Genomic DNA, 25879 nt, shown 5'->3' with positions numbered 1-25879 from the left:
AAAAGTCCCTGCCACCCTCTTGCCACCCCATAAATATTTTTCTAGATCCGCCCCTGCAAGTAACTATGTTACCTTCAGTTGTATGACTTACTACTGAGATTAAATTCCAAGTCCATATCACCAACAATTAGACACATGACAAAAAAAATCAGAATGGAGGGAGGAAAAAAAACAAAAAAACAAGCAACAATTCCCAGTTTAAAACTCAAACTCATCTGCAAAAGAACAAACGGAAACAACAAAGCGTTGCGGTTGGCAGCGTGCTCCTGTTGGCCACACAGCGATACCAATGACCCTCGGCCTTCAGCCCACCGTCCTTATATGGGGAAGCAGCTGGAGCGGTCCAGACTGCGGACCTGCTCCCACACAGACAGGTGGCTCGTTTCAGCGAGCCACTCTGCTAAAGCAGACTCTCTCCCTCAGCGTGTGTGGAAAAGGAAACTACACAGAGGAAGATTCTTAAACTACAAGCATCTAGATTGCTGTGAAAACACTTCCTGGTTGAGCCATTTTAGACACATTTTTCAGAACAACCGAGCTGCAGAGGAGGATTTAAAGTGAAGTGAGTTTTACCTGCGTCGTTCCGGGCCGGTGCCGATGCCAGTGAGGGCGGTAGTGGTGGATATGGCGGTGGTGGTAGTGGTAGACGTGGTGGTTGTGGTAGAGCCAGTGTTTATAGTGGGGATAACAGCAGCTGAATCCTTTTCCTTCTCCTTTTCCCTCTCTGCACTCTCCTCTGACCAGTACCTGTTACCACAGCGAGCATTTTACCAAGACCGAATAGTTTGTCTCTGTAAGCTCAGAATGACCACAGGTGGAAGAAGTTTACCTGCTGGTTAGACTGGTGGAGCCGGTTCGGGTGGAAGAGGACCCCAGGCTGGAGAGGAGGCCGCGGTGGCCAGTGGGCGAGGTAACAGACGAGGAGGTGGTGGTGGTTGTGGAGGAGGTGGTGGAGGAGCTCAGGTCCTCGTGTCTTCTGCCGAAAGAGCCGCTGAAGGGACACAGATGTTACATAAGTGAACCGATCTGCTTTTTTTCCCACCCGCTCTTTTATCCCCCCGTGCGTCATCTCTGTCCTGCTCCTTTGCCGAGGGTAGATTGAAGCCGATACGCCACATAAATCTGATGAGTTTAGGGTGTTCACCGATTCACCAGGAAACAAACCGAGTCACAGTGAAACCTGCACATAAAGTCAGAGCAGCTGATGCCTCTTAAGGGAAAAACCCAGCATCGGCCGCATCTGCGTTACTTAGAGGTCCTTATTACAGGACTGCTGGTAGGATTTTATTGCCGTTTGTTCTTTAACGTTATGAGCGAGAGAACAGGTCAGACCGAGACTGAGGAGAGTTTGTGCTTGGAGGGCTGAGACGACTCAGATTAGCAAAAATCTCCACTCAGTAGGGAGGAAGACTGCAGATCAGTTATTTTCAAAATGCATTTACAGTGCTTTGTAAAAAAAAATATCCATACCTCACTTTTTTCCCCCACATTGTCTTTAATTATTATAAACGTCAAAAGTATTTTAGTAGGATTTTATGTGATAAACCAAATAGTTAGTATTTGTAAAGTGGAAGGAAAAGATTATAAGTGGAGATAAAAACCTCTGAGTTAATACTTCATAGAGTAAATTTACAGCTGCAACTTGCATGAGCTCATCAGTTTTGAACATCTACAGATTAAATTTTAGCTCATTTTTGTTTATAATGTAATTCAGACTTGAAAACAGATGTTTTCAAGTCTTATTATAGACCCTTCACACTATACTAACACAGGCTATGATTTAAATCAAACTGTCACTTTAGCTGGAAGGTGAGATTCTGCAACTGGAATCAAGCCTTTTCTAGCCTTCAATAGGTTTTTTCCCTCAAAATTGCCTTAATTTAGTTCCATTCATCTTTCCATCAACTCTGACTAATCATTTAAATTCCTATAAGTTTTCCCGCTAAAAATTTTTTCCCCCCTTTTTTTTTTTTTTTTTTTTTTTTTACTATTGCTTTTATATTTAGGGGTATTATACTGAATAGTTATAAACACACAATCTGGAATTTATTTCAAATTTTTTTGACAGAATGTATTGTAGTTTGAAGGCAAGATGTTGAGAAGTTCAGGGTTTTTGTTTTTTTTCCTCCTGCATTTAAAGTATTTAGACAAACAAAAATCCTTGAACTTAAGCAACTCAAGAGTATGAGACGTTGCCGCATAAACCGAGGGAAGACAGAGAACGTCCAGCGGAGCAGAGAGGCGGACAGAAAGGACAGCAGGGTGTGGTGGCAGCGGTGTACCTGCGGTAAATGCTGTAGGACGGGTAGTGGGAGGAGGGTGGCTGCCAGGGTTTAGTATTACAGGTGTTAGGATCCAAGCTGGAGGTTGACGAAGACTTGGCTGGCACGTCCCGCGTGCTGCCGCTCCGCCCCAGCGCTAGCGTATGGGACGTGCTAGTGTGTCGGCACGCAGGTGGCCAAGAGAGTTAGCGGTGGAGGTGCACACACACACACACACACACACAAACACGGACAAACATTTACATATAAAACACACAAAACATGTTTAAGTCTATGAAGCTTGGACACACTGCTGCTGCATTCATAGCAACACAAAACTTAATGACGTCTGGGAATAAAAGAACTTTACTTTCTGCTATCTTTTCTTATAATATTTTCGGTAGGGAGACAGAAAAAGTTTCCAGATTGAAGCCGTTTTTAATAGATGGCTTAAAGCCATAACTCGTCGGGTTATGAATGCAGCTTTAGTCTATGCTCATGTGTCACAAACGGGAATATGAATTATCTGACGCAACAAACAGTAGCTGGGCTTGTTAAAATACAAAAAAGTGGTGCATTTTAACTGTGGCTTGACAGAACAGGCACAGTCATGCAACACACTGTGGCCGGGGTAGAGAGGCTACAAATAAAAGCATGTACATACATATCGGCTGATCTGACTATGAAAAGCAACTAGTGGCGATTGCAGCAGGTCAGATCTAAAGGAAGAGAGCAGACGCTGAGGGGAGGGATGGAGGTTTAGCAGGAGCTAACCTGCGCTGGTAGCTGGAGGTCCGGTTGGTGGAGGAGCTTCCTTCGCTGTTCTTCAGGTCGTCGTCCCAGCGTCGCCGGGTGTAAGAGCCGCTACGTATCAGAGCTGTGGAGTCCCTGTGGAGCCACAAGCTCTTTAAAAGTTTCCTTCCATTTCTTTACCTCATCATTTGCTTCTACGACTTCTACAATCAAAGCATTAGTGCATTGAATTATGTGATGTTTTTTTTTTTTTTTGCACAGAGTCGCTACTCTGCTCCAGGGCTTCACCTGTTTTCCTTCTCGTCGATGTCTGAAGTACTGGCAAGTCTCCTGGGGATGGTCGGGGCCACGTACGCAAGCCGGGTTCCTTTGTCTTTCTCCTGTAGCAATCAAAACAAACAAGCATTCTGTTAGCAGTGTAAAACAAGAATTTCTTGTTTTAAACATCACACAAAAGTAAGTAAAAAGATCTTCTTTTTTTAAAAAAAAAAACATTAATAGAAAAAGGCAGAAGCCTGTGATACTCCCAGGCTAATTAACACTTGTTAGGAGACACAACCTTCACAAAATGTGGTCTATTTATGGGATAAAATTAAAATAAAAGCCATTCCAGAAAGTTGGTGTGTACCGATACTTTTGCGAGGAATGGTAAAGGCTGGATTACACAACCACAAAATTATGCGTCTGACAAAATGAGTATGAAAGTATTTTCTGCTCGCAGTAGAAATGGAACGCTGGACTGAAAAAACTAATCGTCTAACTTGTTGCTCCCGACCTTTTCTTTTTCTTTGTTGTCCAGGGATGAGGTGAGGCGAGGGCTGGAGGCTGAACGCATCACGCCTGTAGTGTCCTTTTCCCTCTGAGCTTCCTTTGTGGCTGTGATCTCAGAGAGCGCGCCGTAGCTGCCCGTCTTCCTCAAACCCAGACGCCACGAAGCCGGAGACTCGTCCTTCCTGTCCTCCTCCACTTTGGTTGAGACCTTTCCGGCAGGCTGAACGACCTGGAGAACGAAAGGGTGACGCAGCAGCTTAGATAACACTGAAATACACATTTATGTTCATGACTACAGCTATATTCTTAGTAGTTTTAGTAAGCAACAAAGGGGGATCACGTCAAACGCTTGCTGATTAATTTATAAGTGTATTTATCTCCTTGCACCTCTTCCCATTTTGTCAGGTTACATACAAGCATAATGTATTTTATTGTGTCAGACCAACACAAATCTGACTGCACAGAGAGCAACCTAAGACAGCTCTTTACTTTGACTGGGCCATTTTAACATATGGACATGCTTTCATCTAAGTCATTAGGTTAGAAAGGGAACCTCTACCCAAGGATGGCTTTGAATTGACCATCAGCTCCAGTCAGTTTCCCTAGCCATGCTAACTCATGTAGCATGATGCTGCCATCACCGATTACACTGAATTTTATTCACACTTTTCAGTGTAAATCAACTGAATACACACTTTATTTTTGGGGGTAATTAAACAAGAAAACCCACCTTGAATCATCATGTTTCTTTTTTCACATTTATATGCAACTTTCTCGGTCATAATATATAAAAGTCTTTAGTTTGTCATAGTAATGTGACAAAATGTGAAAAGCTGAAGGGGAACAATTACTTATGCAAAACACTTTATACTTTATGTTTTTAAGGATAAAACCCCAAGAAGAAAAAAGATCTTCCCATCAGCTTTACGATTTGGCTTCGATCTAAGGTTTTAGCAAAGAAAACTTTGATTCCATACTATTTTAACCTCTGTCAGAGGATGAAAGCAGTTTAAAACACAGGAAACACACAAACACAACTTAAAAAAATATTAGCAGTGCATTTGTTGATTACAAGTGGGAAAAAAGCACCATGTAATGTTGATGAGTGAAAAGGAAGTTCAATCACTTGTTGGATTTTTCCACTAGGGTAGAAGCCATGGTTAAATATAGGTCAAAAGAATTCTGCGGGGAATTAAAAATTTTAGTTTTTACACAATTGTACAAATATTTACTTCATTTGTTAGTGAAAACATAATGGAAAGCTGTAAGTGATTGATGATGTGGCATCTGCAGGTCAAAAGCTGCCGTCCCCTGAAGACATCACAACTTACTGCTGCGCAAAATTCTTTAACAGGCCAACCCCAGCAAGTGGAAAAATCCTACATCACATGGAACAGGTGGGGAGTTAGGGGAGACTTTAGTGCTTTGTGAGAGTGCACAAGTGCATGTAGGATGAGACAACAACTCTGGTGCACACCAATGCCTCACCATGGGTTTTTTGGGCACAAGAGAAATGCCAGTTTTGCGCAAACCTTGACGCCACAATGCAGGACAGCCTGGCTCCGCCAAAGGCATGAGAGGTGTAATGTAATCAAACTAAAAGGCGACCGCGGCAAGAGCCGAGGATGATAAAACGGGACGGACAGGGAGGAAGACAGAAAGGTTGAAAAAGAAAATAAGACAGAAGCAGAAGCAAAAGAGACACACTTTGTGCGTGAGGACTTCAAAGCCGAGTCGCCGAACTAATGGTGCCGATCAGGTGAAATAATTGCAGTGGATCGGTACGAAAAATGCTCAATTGTCAATCAGGTGTGGCGTGTAAGAACCAGGCTTTAAATAAAGTCTGGACGTTTAAGAAGCAGAACTACTGAAGCAGACAGGATGAGTTAAACTCAGTGACTGAGTTCAACACTTCCTGTGTCGATTTAACTTTTCCACACAGCTTTTGATTCAGTCAGCAGCGTCTGGCCATCCAAGACAGTTCAGTTGCTTTCCCTTAGTCACACAAGCAGCCACAGCAGCTTACATTTTGCCATGCTCAGTAATGCTAGAGGAGGAGTTGAGTCTTTTTGCCAGCAGAGGGCAGCAGATCCAAAAGTGGCAACAACACAATTGACCAAGGAAAATAAAATCTACAGCTGAAATCTGGAGCTTTTATAGATCCAAATTTTCCAAGAAGTAATTCTGAATGGGAATTCCTTTTTGTTTAAGAGCCAAAGAAAGAAAAACAAAAAAACAAAAAAAAAACTTATTTAACTGATTTCAGTTATAGAGTGAATTAATATCAGCACTATGTTCAATCCTGCCCACCTGCATTCACATACAGTGCCTTGAAAAAGAAATCACCCCCTTAAACCAGCAGGATGACCGTTGGATCATGCCTGAGCTGCAACTCTGGACTTCCTTAAAAGGGTTTATTCAACGAAATCTCAAAGACTAAACTGTTTTAATAAGAAATTCAGCCGAGAGGTTTTACCTTCTTAACTGGTGAAGTGGGCGTCGTCACCTGATTTGCTGGACTCGTCGGAGACGACGTGCTGACGGCGGCCGGGGTCGTTGTCGTCGTCGTGCTGCTGGTCACCGCTGCCGGAGGCTTGCTCTTGTCTTGTAATAAAGAACATTTTTAGCTACGTCATAATGACAAATATTCAGCAAAATCTCTTAATTCACGTTTTTCTTTTTGCGAACATCACCTGCTTCAGTTTCAGACTCTGAATCTTCCTCCTCCTCCTCCTCACTCGAGCAGCTCGATTCGTCCTTCTTCCCCTCTTCCTCTTCGTCCACCTTCTCCGGTTCTAAGGTCTCGATGCGCGGCGCGGTCTTTTCAGGCTCCAGAAGCAGCGTTTCTTTGCTGAAGCGGAAATTAGAGCAGAAATGTGATCCTTTCATGTAAATATTTGCACAGATTTATTTTTTCCCCCCTCATGTTACACCCCCCGCCTCTACCTTTTGAGTGGTTTCAGTGATTGGTTGTTGTCTCCTGTGGTTGTCACCTCAATCAAAGGAGACTTCTTCGCGTCCTTCTTCTCCCTCATCAGCTGGAATAAAGACAAGAAGAATGACAATCGGTCTCAGAAGCTCATCCAAACTCATTAAGCTTGAACGAAGTATCCAGTCAGTGACTCACCAGGTTTTGTTTCTTTTGTAGCTCTTCTAAATATCCCAGAACATCTTCATCAGCTACATCAAAAGCAGTCTGGCCCTGAAGGGAAAGAGGTAAAAATAAGTCAAGTGCTGCAGAAACACTGCGCGAGTAACAACAAGCTTCCAATACCCACCATTTTATTAACGAGCTCCATGTTGCACAGATTCTCCACGAGTATTCTACACGCCTCCTCTTTGCCCCAGTGCGCCGCTGCGTGGAGAGGCGTCCAGCCATCATAGTCCTTAATATTTATGTCATAACCTGCTTGGATTAAAAGCCTGGGCGACAGAAAGAGTGTGTGAATTAGTGAATGTTGATAACTGATACTTTAAGCAGCTGCCAAGAACGACACAACCTCGAGTCAGATTAACAAAAATCTCTGCTTTGGAAAAGTAGTTCATGATCACATGCAGCAAAATATTTAAGTAGAATCGTTTGTGACGCACCGGGACTGCACTGTAATTGATCTTCACTGTAAAACTATTAAGCAACTTTTATGCAAGATACAAGTCAATAATTATTTAATATGAATAAAAATGAACTAGTTTCACTGGTAGATTATTTTCCTTAAAATTTTGGAAAAACATCTTCTTATAAGTAGGAAAACCTGCCAGAATACAAGTTTCTATAGGTTATTCAAGTTATTTTTAAGTTAATTTTGTCTTATTTCAAAAGCTCCGAGATATTTGCACCTGAAACTAGAGCAAAAAATACTTGGTAAGATTTTGAGTTTTTGCAGTGTTGAATGCGTTTTTATCCTAATCCTGATTTAAGCTTCTCCACAACTTTATCCCCGACCTCTCTGGCATTTCCAGACCTTTATTTGGAGTAAAAAGGGGTTAAATATAAATGCAAGAAACAAATTTGGGTTTGTCTATCACATAAAATACCCTAAAACATTGACATTTGTGGTTGTTATAAGAACACGTGACCAAGTTTAAGAGATATAACTGTTTTGCGAGGAACTCTGTGAAAACGTCCTTTTTAAACTTTGCAAATTGTGTGTTTTATTTCAATTGTACTGCTAAAGCTGGATGAAGAGCAAACCGACAGCTCAGTGTCACACAGGACCTCGAAGAACCACAGGCAGCGGCGTTCTGGCCGTCATCCCGGAGCCGAGGAACGAGTTGCTGCCGCTCCGATGCTCACGCGGCGCAAAGTGTACTAACAACCCACAGAAACCATGTCAAAACAAAGCAAAATGATAAGACGCAACTACGCTGGGAAATCTTGTGTTACGACCGCTGTCATAACCCAACTTCGTCCCCTTGTGCTCCTCTGAATGCACCCGGTGAACCAGCGTCGTGCTGCAGGTTGCTACATGCAGCGATGCTTACTTTAAAACCTCCACGTATCCTTTGGCGGCGGCTACATGGAGCGCCGTTCCTCCCGACTTGGCGTGCCGGGTGTCTTGAATCTGGCCGCTGTTCAGCCATTGCCGAGCATCTCTCAGCATGATGCGCTCCTCCTCTTTTCGGGCTGCCTCTATGTCCAACCCTGGAGGAATGAAGACAAATGAAACCGTAAAGACTACCTGCATTCGGAGGAGAAAGCTGCTGCCTCGCCAGATATATTCCCAAAGTGGAAATAGTAGAATAACTCTTGGCACCTTTATCAACATTTCCACACATTTGATTGCATCTGGTTGATTGGCAAGCATGCCAGAAAGATGTCTCACCTGGCTTCATTTACAGTTTGTCAGGTGATGTCAGTCGAACTTCTACAAACGCGCGCGCACACACACACACACACACACACACCACATAATCAGCCACAAAACAAGCCACAGTTTCAACCGTAGGCATCACTGTAATTAACTTCAGCCAAGTCTTTGTGTTATATGCTGTATTTCAGGCTCTGGAAGAGGAAAACCAGACCGTAGATAATTATAGCGCCACCTCCGAATACAAGGGTTTTGTTGAGTACTTTGTTATGCTTTGGGGGAACAGTTTGTGCCAATATCCAGTAAATTAAACAACACAATAGTTGCAAACACAGACGCTGCTTAGCTGGTTAAGTGGGTCAGTATGTCAGTGTTATACAATCCATACAAGGAAGCGGTGAAAACAGCCCCGACTTAGTGTGACACCTGGCTGAAACATGGCCTGAAAACTCACTGCTGCGTGTTGCACTGATTTTCCAGCGGAGCCTCAACTGCATTACATAAACAAAGACCCAAGAAGTGTTCTGGGGTCAGAGCCAAGCTTAAGCTCATCATAAAGCTTTTTTGCTCCATTCTGATCAAAAGCTAAAAAAGGAAAGCCTGCGACTGCATGCTCGGGTTGGCAAATGCTCGGTTGAGGAAAAACCGACATTTTAAAGAAAGTAGAAGGAGGAAAGTTAGAGTCGTGCCATCTTATTTTACTTTCCACTGGTTCGGAGTTTGACTGCATTCATATTTTCTCAACTTTACAAAATATCAATGTTTTATAATTCAACAAAAACAATTAGTGACATAAATGGTCTCGTCTGAGATTGAGCTATTCTGCAACCTGAAGCTCAAGAGCCACATGTTGCATTTAAGACTCCACTGTTGATCTCAATAACTTTGGCTACAAATGCTAAAGCATTAGGCAAAGTTTTAAGATGTAAAGTATTTATTTATTTTTAAATCAGCTTTGGCAACTATTCATAGGTGTTTTAAAGTAACATATGCAAAACATTTCTGTATAAAATTACAACAGCAGTGCAATAATAACTACTAAGCAATTTTTTGTCTTTGTTGCAAATTATGTATTTTGACATTTAAAAATAAATGATCAGACTTAAAGTAGTTACCCTTTAATTTAATAGAAACAAATTATATAGTAGGTTCTGTTAAGGTCATTTGTTTCTCTAAACAGATTTTGTTTATCTGAACTAAAGGTCACTGACCTCTGCTCTGGGTGCAACCACATGGTTAGAGACCCATTTAAAATGAATTGCTGTACAAAGCATCACCTTGGAGACAGAAAACAGACTGCTATCCCACAAAAAAAAGATAAAACCAGGCATCATTTTTCTATCACTGCAAAGTTTTGAATGTCTACAACAAACTCTTACTAAAAGCAGTAGAGATTACCCCAACATGATAACATGGAAAAGTTCAAAAATGTCTATGCAAGGCACTGCATTCAATGCAATTCACCAGAGCATGACAGCAAACTGATGCACATCATTTTACCTAATGTAGAGAACCAGGGCTGACCGGGTCAGCCAGCATCCTTTGATCTCTACTGAAGCAGACAACACAGTCTATAAAAAGCATGGAGCCTAATGGCCTCTAAGCAGCAACAGAGCAAGAGCTAAGTGGAAAACTTGGCACTCCAAAGCTGATTTTCCTTAAGTGAGAGAAACGAGTCTGACGTGAGATGACACAGATCGCAGTGAAATACTGAAATATTTGATGATGACATGAAAACGATGCCACTGCAGCATTAATCTCCAGATTTCAATTTGAAGATGGAGCTTTGGGAGTTCCCTCTACAGAATCGAGGACAAGTTTTCTAAGCTGAGCGATTCTGTTGGCCCCTTGCTAACAAGTTTAACTCTGTGGTGTCCATCTGAAAACAGAAAAATCAAACCACAAACGCAGGGAAGTGTTACACAACAGCTAGTTGCATAATGCTGCCTACTACCTCTAGCATGAAAAAAGAAAAGAAAAGAAAAGAGCAATCCTGTTTTTGTTTTGACAAACAAAACTTGGATTTTGCTCGCCGAGATCTGGACATTGCAAACAATTTAGAATTATTTAATAATGGGGGATTCGGCTGAGGGTGATCCAATACTTAAGGCAAATAAAGATGCTTTAAGTATCACATATAGATCTGTTGAGGTGGAAATGTATGCACATGCAATGCGACTTGTTGACCGTAAACAAACAAATTGATTTATCCAACACAGTTGATGCCTCAGACAATGAACCAGGTCTTTTTGTACAATACAAACTGATGAGCGCCCCCTGTGGACAGGAGCCGGGTGACACGCTGGCGGACAGCTGCTCTCCATGAAGGAGTGTCCCGAACAGAAATAGTAAAAACTCAACTTTTCACTTTGAATCATCACATGACGGTGAATGACACAGATGGATGACTTTTCTATAACGAGTTAGTTATATTAGGGAGCCAGGAAAGCAGCAGGTGGCTGACGCACCGACTCTTTAGTTCATATTTCAAAACACAGACTTGCATGCATGAAATACCAAGAGGCTCCTTCAGGATGCCATTAAAATTTAAGTGCATCATTTGATTCTAGACATTATGTAATAAAGTTGGTTCCAAATATTTATACGTTCATATTTTCTTTTAGATTCAGTTCTGTGTTTCGAAATGGCGCCATTAACAAAGAATGTCATGAAGGCATTTATTAACTTCAATTCAAATTGTTTTGATGCAATCCAATCATACGGTAAGATTCAGATCCATTCACACACAGTCCAATAACCCCATTACAATACAGTCAAATGTAGTTAGTCATACTTTACCAAATGATCAAGATACTTGCCAACAGCACATTTTTCTAAACTGAGTAATGAGAAGTTTTGGCTCATCCCACAGGGAGTTGGGGGATGGACGACATACTGTACCTTGTCGGTTAATCTCGTTTTGTAGAAGTTCCTCCATTGGCTCCTCCTCAGCGATGTCCAGAGGCGTCTCCCCCTCACTGTTCACAACTCCAACATTAGCACCTTGGCTGATCAGATACCTGCAGGGGAGAATTTCAGCAATTTCATTCCTCAAAACAATGTGAAGGGAATCGTTAGCTCCTAAAACCTCTGAGGAAACTGGTAGATAGGAAGGAACCTGATGATTTTTGCTTTTAGTTCCAATGCCGGTGGTGGAGCTCACTGGTGCGTATTGTTTTACAGGTCAGGTAGATATAACACTTAAAGAAATTGTAATCAATCAATGCAGTTAAATAATCATAACTGTGCTAAAGGAGCATTCATACAAGTACACAGGAGTAATGCATGACATTTTATTCTGTAACAGGGTTACATAATGAGCCAATAAGATGACAATGTTAGATTATGAATGTTTAGAAATCTATCTGCCAAAGAAAGAAAACAAGTTTGGTACCAAGCATGAACCATAATCAATGGAAACTACATAAACATCCAAACATTACATGCATTTCCATAATTGCAAAGAATAATAAAGTGACACAAAATGGTTCAAGAAAGGTACGAAAGGATTCACACGGAGGTAAGAAATGGGAGTAGAAAGTAACAAAATGGAAACATTTCAATCATTTTATTATCTTCACCACTGAATGTTGGATTCTGGTCTGCCTGGTCACTCAGATCTTAACAGGTGTGGGCATCAAATATGGTGGCGATCCATTAAAACTCCCAATTATGAATTTGGCATAGTTTCAGCACATAGCACCTTAAACCACTGCAGTAATTTGCCGTCTCCGTAGTGCATGCATTGACATTGGGATGACTAGTCCAGTCCAATACATTGTGCGGCTCTAATATTTATTAGCCAAAATCTTGATTTAATTGCATTTGTTTCTCTGGGTCTCCTAAGGCTATGAAGAAAGCGCAGCGGCTTTAAAAAATAAAGCATAAAAAGATGAAGTCAGATGAAGCAAATGTCATTTTAATTTCAAGGCCTTCTTTCCTGCAGCAACTGAAGACATTTAAACCATTAAGCCTCTCTAGTTCAGCTGCCTCCAATTAAAGCGGTGGTCACACTCAGGCCTTTCTCATTAGACCAACAACCCACTTCAAACACTCTTGAATTTCACACAAATAGAAACTGACCAAGAACAATTACGTCAAATTTTCAACCTTTTTGATTGGACGTTCTGTTCCTTTCCCCCCCCCCAAGGTTGGCTCAATAGGTTCTGTGGTTTTGTGGTCTGCAGTCTCACCGAGTTTCGTACCCAAAGCCTGCATTAGGTTGACCTTGGTGAGAACGGAGCCAAACAGATCTGGCTCTGTTCATTGACTACAGCGATTGTAAAAGAGGATGCTGGGATTTAAATGGACCTACTGAGAGCTTCCAGCCTACGTCAGGTTGTAGTTTCTCCCTCTGTGACATGATGTCTCCATTAGTCACCCATATCGGCACAGCCACTTGACATTTTCCCCGAAAATGTTAAACAAATGACTTCTTGTTTTCTGTTACGCTGCCTCTTGCTGGTGTGTTCCTGAGGATCCACTCAGAACTGACCGTTTTTAGACCAAAACGAAGCAGAATTTTTCAATATGTTATTCAATACCGTATGTTTGCTTCTCCCCTGCCAGATGCAGTTTTTGGAAAAAACATATCAGCCCGGAGCTAGACTTCTGAAATGTAACCCTAGTAAAGCAGGTCAAAGAACACTCCCACTATGCTGAACAATGAGTACTACTGAGCTCCTTTAGCCCCTTCAGCCCATTTAAATATCTCCAGATAACATCTGTGTGTTGGTTTATGCCAACATGAGCCATCTTCTTAGCTGACAAATACAAAAAGGGCAAGAAACACTAGAGTGCAGCTCTAGGTGTAGAGAGCGACCCTAATCTCTTAGAATTCAACAACAACAACAAAAACAAGGGTTTTTATGTCAAGACACCAGAACTGGTAAATATTGAAGGGGAGTTTAACAAATAGCTATAGGAAGGTTACTGGAAGCGAGAATGCAGAGGCTTTAAAACAACCCGTTGACGTTCACTGCTGGCTGACAGACGTTCGCCGTTCCCCGTCTCATAAGATAAATTCTGCGTTAAATAGTGGGATTAGCCATTTGTTTTGTTGCTAACAATTGTTTGAAATATTCAACGTTGAGCATACATTTCCATTTTATCTGTTAATTCAAAGAAGTATTCTACAGTCAGAACTGTAGATAGTTTAAACTTTCGCTGCATTCTTTATGACTGGCAGCAATGTTAGATATTTTCTATGGGGCTGTTTGACGAGATTGGACTTTTTCCAAAGTAAGTTCTTGTGTTTTCGCCACAAAGTCCAGAAAATTTGAGTTTTGTAGGACAAAGAAGAACATTACAAAGAACCATTAACCACAGGGAGTATTTCTAGATTAAGCAAAACAGGCACCGCTTTGAAACTGAAGGAGCACCAACCATAACTCTGGATCAGGTAATGGTTGTTTTTTTTTTTTTTAACTAGAGTTGACTGATTTAAAGCATCGTCTTTGCAGAAGTGATGGTGGTGCTGCTTTAGTTTCCATAACCCGAGTGTTCCCGATTTTGTGGCCTGAAATATTTTCAAATTAATACAAAATTAGCAGGTGGCTGAAAATACTCTACAATGCTAAAACACATCTGAACCGCAAAGCCCAGCTAAAAAAGGAGTCACCCCCTAAATTTAACCTAGTAAAGATGAAAGAAACTCCTGTTGGAAAATTACTGAGGTGGTTATTTTGTTTCAGCTGGCAACAAGTCAATCAACCCTCACCGACACAGGGAACATCGCTTCATTCTTTGAAGAGCAATCTTACGTAGTGTGAGAACGTCAGGATTCAAACTTCAATCATGAGTGAGTACTTCAAGGTCAAAAAGCACATGAGTTTCACAGTTTGGGCCTAGAAGTGATGGTTTAGAATTTTGAAATGTTTTCTTGAAAAGGTTATAAACTGTTATTTTAATCACAACAAATTACTGTTGGAGCCTAGATTTAAAATATACTCAGGATTATTGGACCTAGAGGCTAAAGCTAACAGCTAGCCAAAGGAGGCGACCAAAGCAGACTTTAAAACAACTCCAGTTTAAAGTCATAGTCATACTATTTGATTAATCTTTAAAGAGCCCTGTTTGCATTATTCAGTAATTTACACATGAGACAATTATTTACACCAGAAACAAATAGGAAACAAAGTGAAAAACACAAATATTCTACACAAAGTGAAGAAATGAGTTTAACACCACCTTACTTCCATGTGAGGGTCTCGCTTGAAATGCTTCACATGTTCTATTTTTGGACTGTTTGACAAAATCAATGGTATCACACCATTTACTTCCATTTCCTGTGCAAATAACTGCACAGTGACATTCTGGAGCAAATGACAGAAGATGGCAGAAGTCTGCTTTCGTATTGGTTAGCCGTTAGCTTCAGCTTTAAGAACCTCAATTAAAAAAGCCCTGAACTCTGACAACCCAACACTAACACATAATCTCTATGGAAATTCTACGCAACTCTGGATGAAAACAGTTTTTTCGGCCTGTTGTATTGGAAATCAGTCTGAGGAAGCCCATTAATGTTGAGTAGCATAATATCTATTAAGTGTTAGATTTGTTTCAATCACCAATATCACAGAAGGAACTTTATATTTAAATATTACACGTCACGGTACAAATCACTATCATTTCTAAATTCCTGAGAACGTGAGGGAATTGTGTCACAATAAATTATTATCTAAACGAATGCCTTTGTTATAAGTGAATAAATAAATTGCCGCTGCTTTTGAAGGGTCTCTGGGGAAAACAAAAGCTTTGTTTGCAGCTGGAAGGAGTTTGTATGCACTATTAAATGCATTAGTTATTTTTTCCATGAGCTGTGTCTTTTGGCTTCAATCAAGCACTGTTATTAATTTAGAAAGTAACTATTAGGGAGAAATAAAAACCCTACAAAAAAGAAAAATTGCTTTTAAAAGTACGACCAGGTGAGGGGCCGCTGATGGTCGATAAATTTGTCCAACTGTCCAACCTTAATCTCTCCATCTAACACCATATCAACATCTTTCTCTGAAAATGTTTTAACATTCTCATCTGAAAATGCAACCAGAAGTGAGTCAATAGAAAAAATACCCGACATTAAGCCGTGTTGTGCTGTACCAAATGCATCTGAAACATGAAGTCCAAACCACATTCACTACGTTACCGTCATTCAAATGCAAGAAGCGTTAATGTTCAAGTTGTTTTCACAGGCATGAACCGAAAATGCATTTGACTTAACCTTTCTTAGGTACCTTTCTTTCCCTCTACTGTGGACTGTCTCTGGTTTTCCTTCACTACTGAGAGCAGCACAGCACACAGCTTTGCAGCTAGAAGCTGCCAGTGGTGGCAGATCCATATAAATATATAAACTTCAGCCTTTTATTTTGCTGTTATGCCATTTTGATCAGAAAAACGGGCAGAAGAGAAACAAAATAAAAGAAAGCCAAAGACACTGACAGCTTAATGGTATGTGAAGATGGTCAGAAAAGGTCAGCTGCTTGCCTATTTGTGTCCGCAGCTCAATTGTTAATAAAAAAAAATACATGTTCTATTCCTAATAGTCAAGAAGTGTAATACAAAGAATTTACCAATAAAAGGTAGTTATAACACTGTTTTGTTAGATTTTGTTAGCATCAGCACTGATGTGGTAGAATAGCATTGAAAAATATCTTAGCCGTTTTGTTCTGTGTGTTTTCGTAGTGTTAAGGAAACTCAGACAAAACGGCAAAGAAAATGGTGAAATAGTCAGGCTCAAACTGAACTCATGGGTCAAAGCAGTCATCCATTTTTGTTTGATCTTTAGATTAAAGAGTGCAGCATTCAGTGTAAAAACAAGACAGGATGTAAAGGATGAGTAAGCAGAACTCAAATCTGATAATGTTTCCAAGAAAGAAAGAAAAAAAAAAAGATCCTTACTCTGCTATGTCGAGGTATCCACAGGAAGCTGCAGCATGGAGGGGGATCCAGCCCTCGTTGTCGGGCTGGTTGACGCTGGCTCCGTGTTCCACCAGGAATGTCACCATGTCAATGTTGTCATCTATGCAAGCCTAAAAGAAAAGGGGAGCAGAATGAGACCACAAACCTCTCCCCACACACACACACTTCGACGTGAGTTTATGTCAGTGGGAAAGAGCATTTGAGTCCTGCTGATGGATTGCTCTGTGTGTCCAGAACTGTTGAGGAATTTAGGCAGCTGGAGCTTTACCAAAATGCCTGCACATAGCAGGGGTGCTTGAAATACCGCAGAGTGTAACGCTACGCTGGCTGATATAGCTGTTGACGTGTTGTGTTTATATACTGATAATTTATGAAGAGAAGGGGAAAAGTGGAATAGGTCAGCTATAAATGAGAGCCAAACCTTTTGTCCCAGAAATTCAGGTAGTTTCACCCAGATAAGTTCTAAAAATTAAGTTTTATAATTATCAATTCAAATATAAATATTACCAACTCATTCATTTGCTGAATTATTGCACTTTTTATTAAGGTATTGGCTCCAACAAATTTTAATTAGTATAATTTGAAAATTTGCCTGATTATTTATTGGATCTTATGGACATGATAACATACATCGCCCAGCAGATGTTTTTCATGTGGAGAAACAGACTGTTTAAGTAATCTGAAAAGAAAAAAAAAAAAAGAAAAATTAATTAAAATCTCTGCCAAAACGGCTCCATTCATTCAATTAAAAGCTGCACGTAAACCGCTTCGTCACCCCTGGAAGCAAAACGCGCAAATGTCTCCTTTGAATGAAAATGAAATCTATGAAAACCATCTCAAATTAGACAGTAGAGCCGTTCGAACCGTGTCCTAACCAACACCACCCACAACCCAAGCTGCCGCACAAACCAAGCTGACAGCGACAACACAAGTGATGCCCACGAGAACTAAAAAAAGTAGCAAGTGTGGAAGCTCTAATTTAAGAACGATTTAAATCATGATGGAGGCGTTTCGAGACAATCTCTATGATGACTAAGAATTTGCACAAAGAGTGAGCAGGTCTGAGATTCTGACGTACTTTTCATTAACTGGTAAGGGTTATGAAATGCTGAATGGAAAAAGTATGGTGATTTTATACTGGTTTGAAAAAATATACATACAAACGGTGTTATGTTGTGCGCAATTTAGTTTTAAAAAAAAAAATAAAAACAATGCATGGTTTCTGTACTGGTGGAAAGTTCCAATATCAGAAAAGACCAGTGAAATTTTTATTTTGTATAAAGAAATCCCTTTCAATTAATATATCTTAATGTCAAAGATACAGTTTGCTGTGCTTTACTTTTAAGAACAGTAATAAACAATAATAAAAAAAAAATACAAAAGAAAAAAAATAAACAAACGCCTCCAACCCATGACCCCTTGGCTGCGCTCTGGACCATGTGCCTCTCTTCTCGGGTTGCTATGACAACATAAGCGTCCACAGGAGAAACAGACACACATGAACGCATGCCGGCCTCCTGTTCAGGGCACACTACTATCCGAGTGGAATCCTTGTCCAAATTTGGATCGTTTTGGGAGCACTCTCCCGCGCTGAAGCATTAAAAGCCTCGCTGCGCTTATCTGACAGTAACTGTGTATTTGTGTTTGATGTGCATGATATTATAATTGAGATTCATTTCTGTGGTCAGGCTGTACGTAGGCGATCGGTTCCTAAAAGAGGCTCAGGGGGGTTTTCACAGATGGTACGTTTTGGATTTTAAGCAGGTTTTTCTTTGTTATAAAACAGAAAGTGATGATTAATTAATAAAAGTTGAAGTAGCCTTCGAAATAGAGGCAACACCTCCAATTCACTGCACATTGTACTGTTACAATTCTACAACTATAAAAACAACAAACCCTGGTGGTCTTTATTGATTCCAGATGAGAATATCCAAAAATATCCAAACTCTGTAAAGAGAAGTGTTGATCAGATATTTTTCTTCATGGTTTCTGGTAAAGAGCAGCAAATTGTTCAGTAATTGAAGGAAGAAAAGTCCCATTAAACTACCACCAGTATCATTAAAAGTCAGCATTAAGGTCTTTTTCTGAAAAGCTGAGTTGGCTTTACACCAGGCGTAGCAATAGACACCTGCCAAAAAGTTCCACTTTTGACTCATAAGTCGGCAAAATATTTTCCCACATGACAAACGTGGGTCAGGTCTGGAGTGGTTTTGGTCTTTAAAACGGGAAGGATTCTCATTCTTGAACCGTTCTTGCTAAGGCATGTGAGGAGTGCTTTAGATGTTGCTCTGTGTTCCTTTTGGACCACAGAGTCGTCAATCTGCTCCTTGGGTAATTTTGCTAGTTAGCAAGGCACGCCTGGAAAGAGTCAACACTTTTCCATGCATTCTCCAAAGCTTTGTAAGACTTTCCACACAGATGTCACTGAAACTCGATGAAAACCAACTAAAGAGGGAAAAAAATAGATTACCGGTACTTCTCTTTCAAAAAAACAGCAGTTATCTCTCACCCACCCACCATCTGAGCATGGTGGGTGGGTGATTATCCCCGCAAGGTGGTTTGGTTAGCTTTTAACTCTAAAATGTAATCCTCATTTGAAAACTGGTTTGTCGATATTAAGCCTGATAATAACATTTGATCATCTGAAACACTTAAGTGTTACTACAGGAAAAAACAAAAAAACAAAAACAAAAGGGCAGATACCTTTTTACACTCCCATGAGTATTATTCCTGTGCTATGTGTTATGCGTGTGCTTTCTCTAAAGTAATTTGATTTGGAACAAAGACAGGTAGCCTGTTGAGACACAGAGTGTTCAACAGCAGCCAAAACGGAAAAGGAAAATAAAAAATAAAAACATTAATTCTCTGCATAGTAAATGGGTTACATCACCCATTAGTACCGTCTGAGTTTTCACTTTTACATTTCCAAAAACAACTACCCAAAGCAGAGAAAATCACAGAAGCCTCAGCTTGTTCCCTTCAACTTGTCATAATGCGTTTCAGTTTGTATTTTAGAATATAAGGGGGATTATCTATGCAGATAATATCTATGGCGTTGATGATGGCGAATGTCCCTTAAACGCGTCAGAGGCCTTCCTGTGAGGGCCGCTCCAGGCAGCTACCATACTAATTCCTTAATGGCTGTCGTGTTTTGTGGTCGACAATAAAGTTTGGTGTCGTAGCCTGAAGGGAACGTTTTCAAACATCACATCTAAAAGCCTGCGATGTGAAAATTCTCCTACATGTAGGAGGCAGCACACGTTTCTGCATACTGAACAGACTTAATCAAACATTTGATACCTAGCAGCAGACAGTCATTACACACTAAACAAAAGGGTATCCAGGTAATTAATTGAATTCACTCGGGGAAACTCATTAGCCAATCAACTCAGCCACTGACATAAAGACGTGTGCTAAGCCTGCATACATCAAATGTGACGCAAGTCCTCTTCCTACATACGTAATTGCTTTAAACCTGTTTGGGTGGTGTCATTCAGAGAGGAGGCGGCGAGAAGGCAAGCCAGCTTCAAACATACCAGTGTGCACAAGAGAAAGCAGGAAGAATAGCTTTTAAACAGAGTTTAAAATCATCATTTATAGTTGATGAATTTTCTTAAATGCCATGTAAAAGTGTAATAGCCTCTACTCAGCCAGCTGATGAGCAGTGAGGGGGCAGTGCTGAGCCACACAGCTGGAGAAAAACGTTTTCTCCTGACTGTAAATGAAATAATTAGTCGTACTACTCTGTTCTGTTTATATTGGATCTATTTATTGATCCTTTATTAAAAAAAAAAAAAGGAGAAATAGCTGAAACCCCCAAGCATTAAATGCACCGTAATTGATGTTGTCACTTAGTGAGACAAACAAGCTGCGTTCCCGCCGCTAGAGCTGATAAAAAACCCTGTGCATAATGGAAGCTGACACTTCTGGGAAGTTGATGCAACAGCAAAAATAAAATGAAGCACTACGCCAAATCAATGGACACAGGAAGCTCCATTTAATTGGTCGATACAGTTTAATGTGGGCTGGGTGACCAGCCTCTGAAAACAGCCCTGCTAATCCATTAGGGTGCACACAGGGTGGTTATCAATGCAGCAGCAAAATAAAGTCAGAAATGCAATTATAAAGTAATTTAGTTAAAATTTTGGGAAAATGTGCAAATAAACATGCAGATAGGTTTCAACACATTTGTTTTTTAACTGCACTTTAAAAATATCCTGCATTTTAATATATGCAAGTGTTTTTAAATGCAAGTTATTACCATTTTGCTATGGTTTTATTGAAATAACCCAGGTTTGCTACAACCATACTTTCTGTAAACTTGTCCTATTGGAGGCCTGAATGTCCAGACCAAACATTGATCTACACAGAGATATGCACATATTTTTAATACTTAATCAGTGAAAAGCTCTCCCATCTGACTGATGTCGGACACAGCCATGGGATTATCTTGTAGTGGATCAGAACCAGGTGAATGCAGAAGGTACATAAGGAGTTGTATAATCCTAAATTAATAAGATGGGATTGAAGTGGTGCCGTCCACTAGAGCCATAAAACAAAATGGACAGCGTCACTCCACTGGGCACCAAACAGACAAATGGGTGGTTGTTTGGCCCTACAGCAGAGCCACACAAAGAAAAACACAAAGAGAGGGCATGGGTTCAGGTTTTGTTTGACTACATTAGAAATGTAAATAAACAGAGAAAATCTCATTTTAAAACACAGCAGGGCTCCATGGAAAGCCCACAATGCATTTCTTTAAGCAAACCCCAGAGAAATAAACAGCAGACCAATGTTAAATGGAGAGCATCTTGCTAACCTTAAGTATTTCCCTTCTAATAAACGTGAGAGGATGTAAATGCCAAGAATCCCTAAGAAGCTTTTGCGACTTTGCAGGAAAAAATAAAAATCCCTCCACAAAGCAAAACAACAGATCTCATTTAGAAAGGGGACAGGTATTGCTATTTTGGGTTTATTATCTAGGAGGACTTTGTGAACAGAAGTCCAAATTTAACATGAAGGAGACACTTGAAGACCCCTCCCATCCTTGACTTCCTCTAGCTGCTTCCTCAGATGTTCAGCTCAAAGCTCACAGAGATAGCGGTTTGTGGGAGCTTCTTCCTCTCCCTTTACAGCAGCAGCAGCCACTGCCTGTAGTAATGGCAGAATCACTGTCATTACTATAGAGGAGACATTAATAACTGGCATTACACAACAAAGATAAGGTTTACTGCATATCAGCATTATACAACACCGATAACAGAGCACATATGGATACTAAAAAATGACTTGACTAGGGAGGAAAAAAAGTATCCATTGGGAATATCTACATCCAAATAAAGTCTAGGTGGATTGGTTGCTAAAGGTTCACTGAGAAATTGGCTCGTGTCTGGATCGGATGATCTACAGCACGACCTGCCCTGATAAGAGATAAGAGTCAGGAACCTTTTGCCTTCACTGAAAGCAGCTGGTAAGCAGTACCAGCTAGCAAGCGTTGATGGGTAATGCTTACTTCCCATTTCAGTATGAGCGAGGGATCTAAAAATGAAGTTTGAAGACACATAAAGCTGTGCGTCGTCAAAGAAGAAGCTATATATAAAGAGGAAACAGTTTTCTAAAATATGCCAGTGGTTCACCCAGGTTGTGAGAGAGCAGGACTTAAAAGATATGAGGAGCTTTCAACTTTTATATCCTAGAGCTTCCTAACTTCAGAAATAAGACTCATGTTGTAGAAATGCTAGCCATACTGTCAAAATATTACTCTCATAAAAATCTGAATGTCCTAAAAAGGCTCATGATAAAATGTCTACCAGCAGGTCAAAGCTTTAGAAAAATTGGGATTCAGAACTTAAACACAAAATTCCTATTGGTGCATGTCAAGTTATTGTGTTACATTTAATAAATTAAACAGAAAGAATAGTTACAAAAATACTGGATGCAAGGGGAAGCTGTGGGAGAATTTTTAACAGAAGGTCAGAGTCTTCTTCTCAAGAGTTGTGATAAACTTCAGTTGGAATTAAAGTTCTAACACAACCGCAACACATTTGTACCATCTTTAAAAACATGATATAAAACTAAGTGATACATTTGGTTAGAGAAATTATATTGTTTAGCGATTAATGATTATCAATACCATTTTATACAATGGAAAGTTACAGTCTGGCAGATTTATATAAGCTGCCATTTTAACACTTAGAAATTCAATGCAACTCTATTCCTGTGGTTTTAATGAGATGGGAGAAAACATTCTGCAGATTTACCTCCATTCACACACTGACACTTTTACCAATCACTTCAGTTAGTGGTTTATTCTATGGATCAAAACCTAAATAATAAATGAAAGTTTTAAATAACCTTATTTTAATTCGAATAATGAATATTTTATTATTTCTGCAGACCTATGAATAATTCTTGCCTTTCTGTTTTAAGATCTTCAGCATGCTATACATTTGGCAGGACATTTGGGTGGAATGGCATCGCGTAAACAGCATTTCTTACTCAGGGTTATAAAAGTCAATACTCAACCCTAACTGCTGTGATAATGTATTTATGACTGAAAAGTTTAGAGGAAATAATCATTCACATGAGCTTCATGTGCATATAAACATGTCAGAAAGGAGGAAGAGGATATATAAATTTAATGCAATTAATCCAGCATCCCTATTTTTGAAATGTCACCTTTCTGTTAAAAAAAAAAAGAAAGAAATTAGAGATTAGTCTCCTCCACTCCCTGCAGTAGTAATACTGCTTTCCCCAAAGCTACCTAGTCAGTCAGAAGCGAGGAGCTGGACTAGCATACCAGTGTAGACATTCCCAGATAAGTAATACTCCTAGCCTTGAGGCTTCAGGCCTCGGTGCTCTGGCCCCGCCTCCCGGCCTACGTCATTGGCTCAGAGGCGCACAGTCACTTCCACAAAAGGAATTCCTTCTTACAGCCTGCATGCAAGTATGACTACATTATGTCTCTGCGTTTGCATATTTCTGTGCGCCATCAAGGTGAGCCAAGCACTTTTCCAATGAAAACGCAATAAAAGCACACAAATATGGATTACTGGGCCTCCTGTGATCAGAGTGCGAAGGTTTTATTGGTGATGTGGTGAAGCCTACATCTGTAAGCGTGAGTGCATTGACTCCTGAGACAAAGAACTCGCAGCTCCTGTGCAATTGGCAGGATTTGGGAGGCCACAGGGTACAAGGGGGGAGGGAGGGAAGGCGCTGCAAGGCAACCAGCTGGGTCCCTTAACTAGATGAGCTCTGTTTGGAGATGGAGCCAAACTACAAACACGCGCACACACACACACTTGCAGCCTTCGCCTTCAGCACTCCAACTGCTGCTGCTACCGAGGACAACCATATATGGCACTGGGATTCCCATGGAAAAAAAAAAAAAAAAAAAAAACGCCCCGTTTGGGGGGGGGGGGGGCCAAAAAAATTTTAACTGTACATTTCATTTTGGCTTTCGCTCAGCGGCTCAAACAAAACCCCTGCTTCAGAGCCAACTATGTTTCCATGTGAGGGGTCGAAAGGCGAGAGAGAGAGAGAGAGAAAGAGAGAGAGAACAGCACAGCCAAGGTTGAGGGGTCAAATAGTCACACAGATACAACTTCTGTTGACATATTCACTAACAGAGCCCTTGTGCGGCGGCTTCTGCAGCAGCAGACGGGATGGAGACTCACTGACGGAGCCAGACCACAACAACCTTCCCTGGCATTACGTCGCTCCTCATGCCAACAAGATCAAAACCCAGCAGGTTAAATAGATGGCATGGACGCCTGAGCTGGCCTCACAGGGCTCCAAGTGATCATCAGCAAGGATTACTACAGATCTTTATAATGTTACAGAACCACAACTAATTCAAGAAAGAATGTAGCAGTAAGGAAAAATGTAAACAAGGGTGGTCAGTTTCTCTTAGGCATGGGCTGGATGTTTGTAAAAAAAAAAAAAAGACATAGCAAGGTTTTTATGTGGTACAGCTTTAAAAAACGGAAAAAAAAAAATAATTTTACATCCTAGAAAAAGTCACTGGGGAACCCGGTATTGCCCTTCCCCTACCTGTTGCTGCACAATGTCAGTTACTTAGCTGAGAAAAGAAACATTTAATTCAGCTGTTTGAAAACAGAGGCAAATTTATTGAACGAAACTTGCTTTTCCTGTATTTTTGCTTACGTCTATGCTAAAAAAAATGTTTCCAACATATTTGTAAAAATAATTATTTGAAGCAGCAGAAATAGTTACTGTTCTGTTAAAAAAAAGCAATCTGATAATTCCCCTTCATTAATCATTTGCATAAATATTGATGCCAAGTAAAGTGGACAATGTGATAAATTTGTTCCCAATCAAAAAATAAATAAATAAATAAAGTGATGAAGCTGCACTATGGTTTGGTGGGGAGCGCAGACAGATGTGTGAACCAATACGAGTGTCCATGTTCTGCTGCTGTCAGTGATTAAAGCTGAGGGAATGGAGAAGCAGGCTCACAAGCAGAGCCTCAAAGAGGAAATGAGAAAAATAAACAGCGACTTCCTGTTCCTCTCTGGCCTAAAATCTCCAACACAGATCCCTCCTACCATGACCACCTTCGTGAGGCAGATGAGCAGCAAGTAATACATCTCAAGTTTCAAACGCCGAAAACAAAAGCGCATAATTTTGCTTTCCCTCTTGCTAAATGCATATTTAACTTTGCTAAAATGTTTAGAGAAAATTAATTTGACAGTCTCTTTACAGAATTATAAACTACAGAGTTTGATCACGACAATATAAGGAACATAACTGACGAACTATAAAACACGTCTGCCCTACATAGAGATCATAATTTATACAGATTGCATGCTGTTGAATTTTTAGTGTGCTGTACAGCAGCCTGAGTGCTTTGGGACATTAATTATTCATTTTATAGTCTGTTAACTTCACAGCATGATTGACCCCAGTGACCTCACATTTATGCTCTAGAAAGTATGGAAACAGGTCTTTGTCTGAACAAACTGCAATCATACAATGCATTCAAAGTTTCCTCCCTCCCAACTTGCGGTAAACATTTGAGCTTTATTATGATCCAAATTATCAATATGTCTTACGACGACATGCAGATGGAGTTGCAATAAAGATATATATAAAAAAAAAAAAACACCCACAGTTTGACATGAGTAAAATCCACATTCATTTCTAGTCCTGGGTTTTAAAATCTAGCAGGTGTAGCAATGACCAACAGTTCAAAAGAGATGGAAGAAATGTTCTGTTAAATTGTGCGCTTCCTGTGTGTCTCCTTTTTCTGGCAAAAGATGCAGCTGTTTTAAAGAGTGAAAAAAAAAAAAAAAAAAAAAAAAAAGACTTCCCCCCAACAAAAAGGGCACACGGGGTTTTCCCCTTAATGTG

The 25879-nt window shown here is 40.4% G+C and overlaps 1 protein-coding gene across 5 annotated transcripts in view; it reads right to left on the bottom strand.

Annotated features, from left to right (window-relative positions):
• Nucleotides 1–25879, bottom strand: part of ppp1r12a (protein phosphatase 1, regulatory subunit 12A) — a 53659-nt gene that overhangs the window by 13014 nt on the left and 14766 nt on the right. For 3 of the 5 annotated variants that reach the window (XM_015028985.1, XM_015028977.1, XM_015028994.1), the window contains exons 2-15: nt 16487–16617; nt 11495–11613; nt 8268–8427; nt 7064–7208; nt 6913–6987; nt 6732–6823; nt 6479–6636; nt 6262–6389; nt 3790–4014; nt 3303–3394; nt 3036–3149; nt 2283–2435; nt 830–991; nt 574–747 (exon numbers count right to left, since the gene is read on the bottom strand). In XM_015028985.1, coding sequence (XP_014884471.1) covers nt 574–747; nt 830–991; nt 2283–2435; nt 3036–3149; nt 3303–3394; nt 3790–4014; nt 6262–6389; nt 6479–6636; nt 6732–6823; nt 6913–6987; nt 7064–7208; nt 8268–8427; nt 11495–11613; nt 16487–16617 — 1928 coding nt within the window. The remainder of the gene's footprint in view (nt 1–573; nt 748–829; nt 992–2282; nt 2436–3035; nt 3150–3302; nt 3395–3789; nt 4015–6261; nt 6390–6478; nt 6637–6731; nt 6824–6912; nt 6988–7063; nt 7209–8267; nt 8428–11494; nt 11614–16486; nt 16618–25879) is intronic. The other 2 variants (XM_015029002.1, XM_015029009.1) reach the window with 1 other exon arrangement.

Source organism: Poecilia latipinna, unplaced genomic scaffold (genome assembly GCF_001443285.1).
Source record: "Poecilia latipinna isolate Pla-1442-1.1 unplaced genomic scaffold, P_latipinna-1.0 Scaffold9, whole genome shotgun sequence".
Classification (NCBI taxonomy): domain Eukaryota; kingdom Metazoa; phylum Chordata; class Actinopteri; order Cyprinodontiformes; family Poeciliidae; genus Poecilia; species Poecilia latipinna.
The sequence above is the reverse complement of the archived record's forward strand: the minus strand, read 5'-3'. Positions and strand labels throughout refer to the sequence as shown.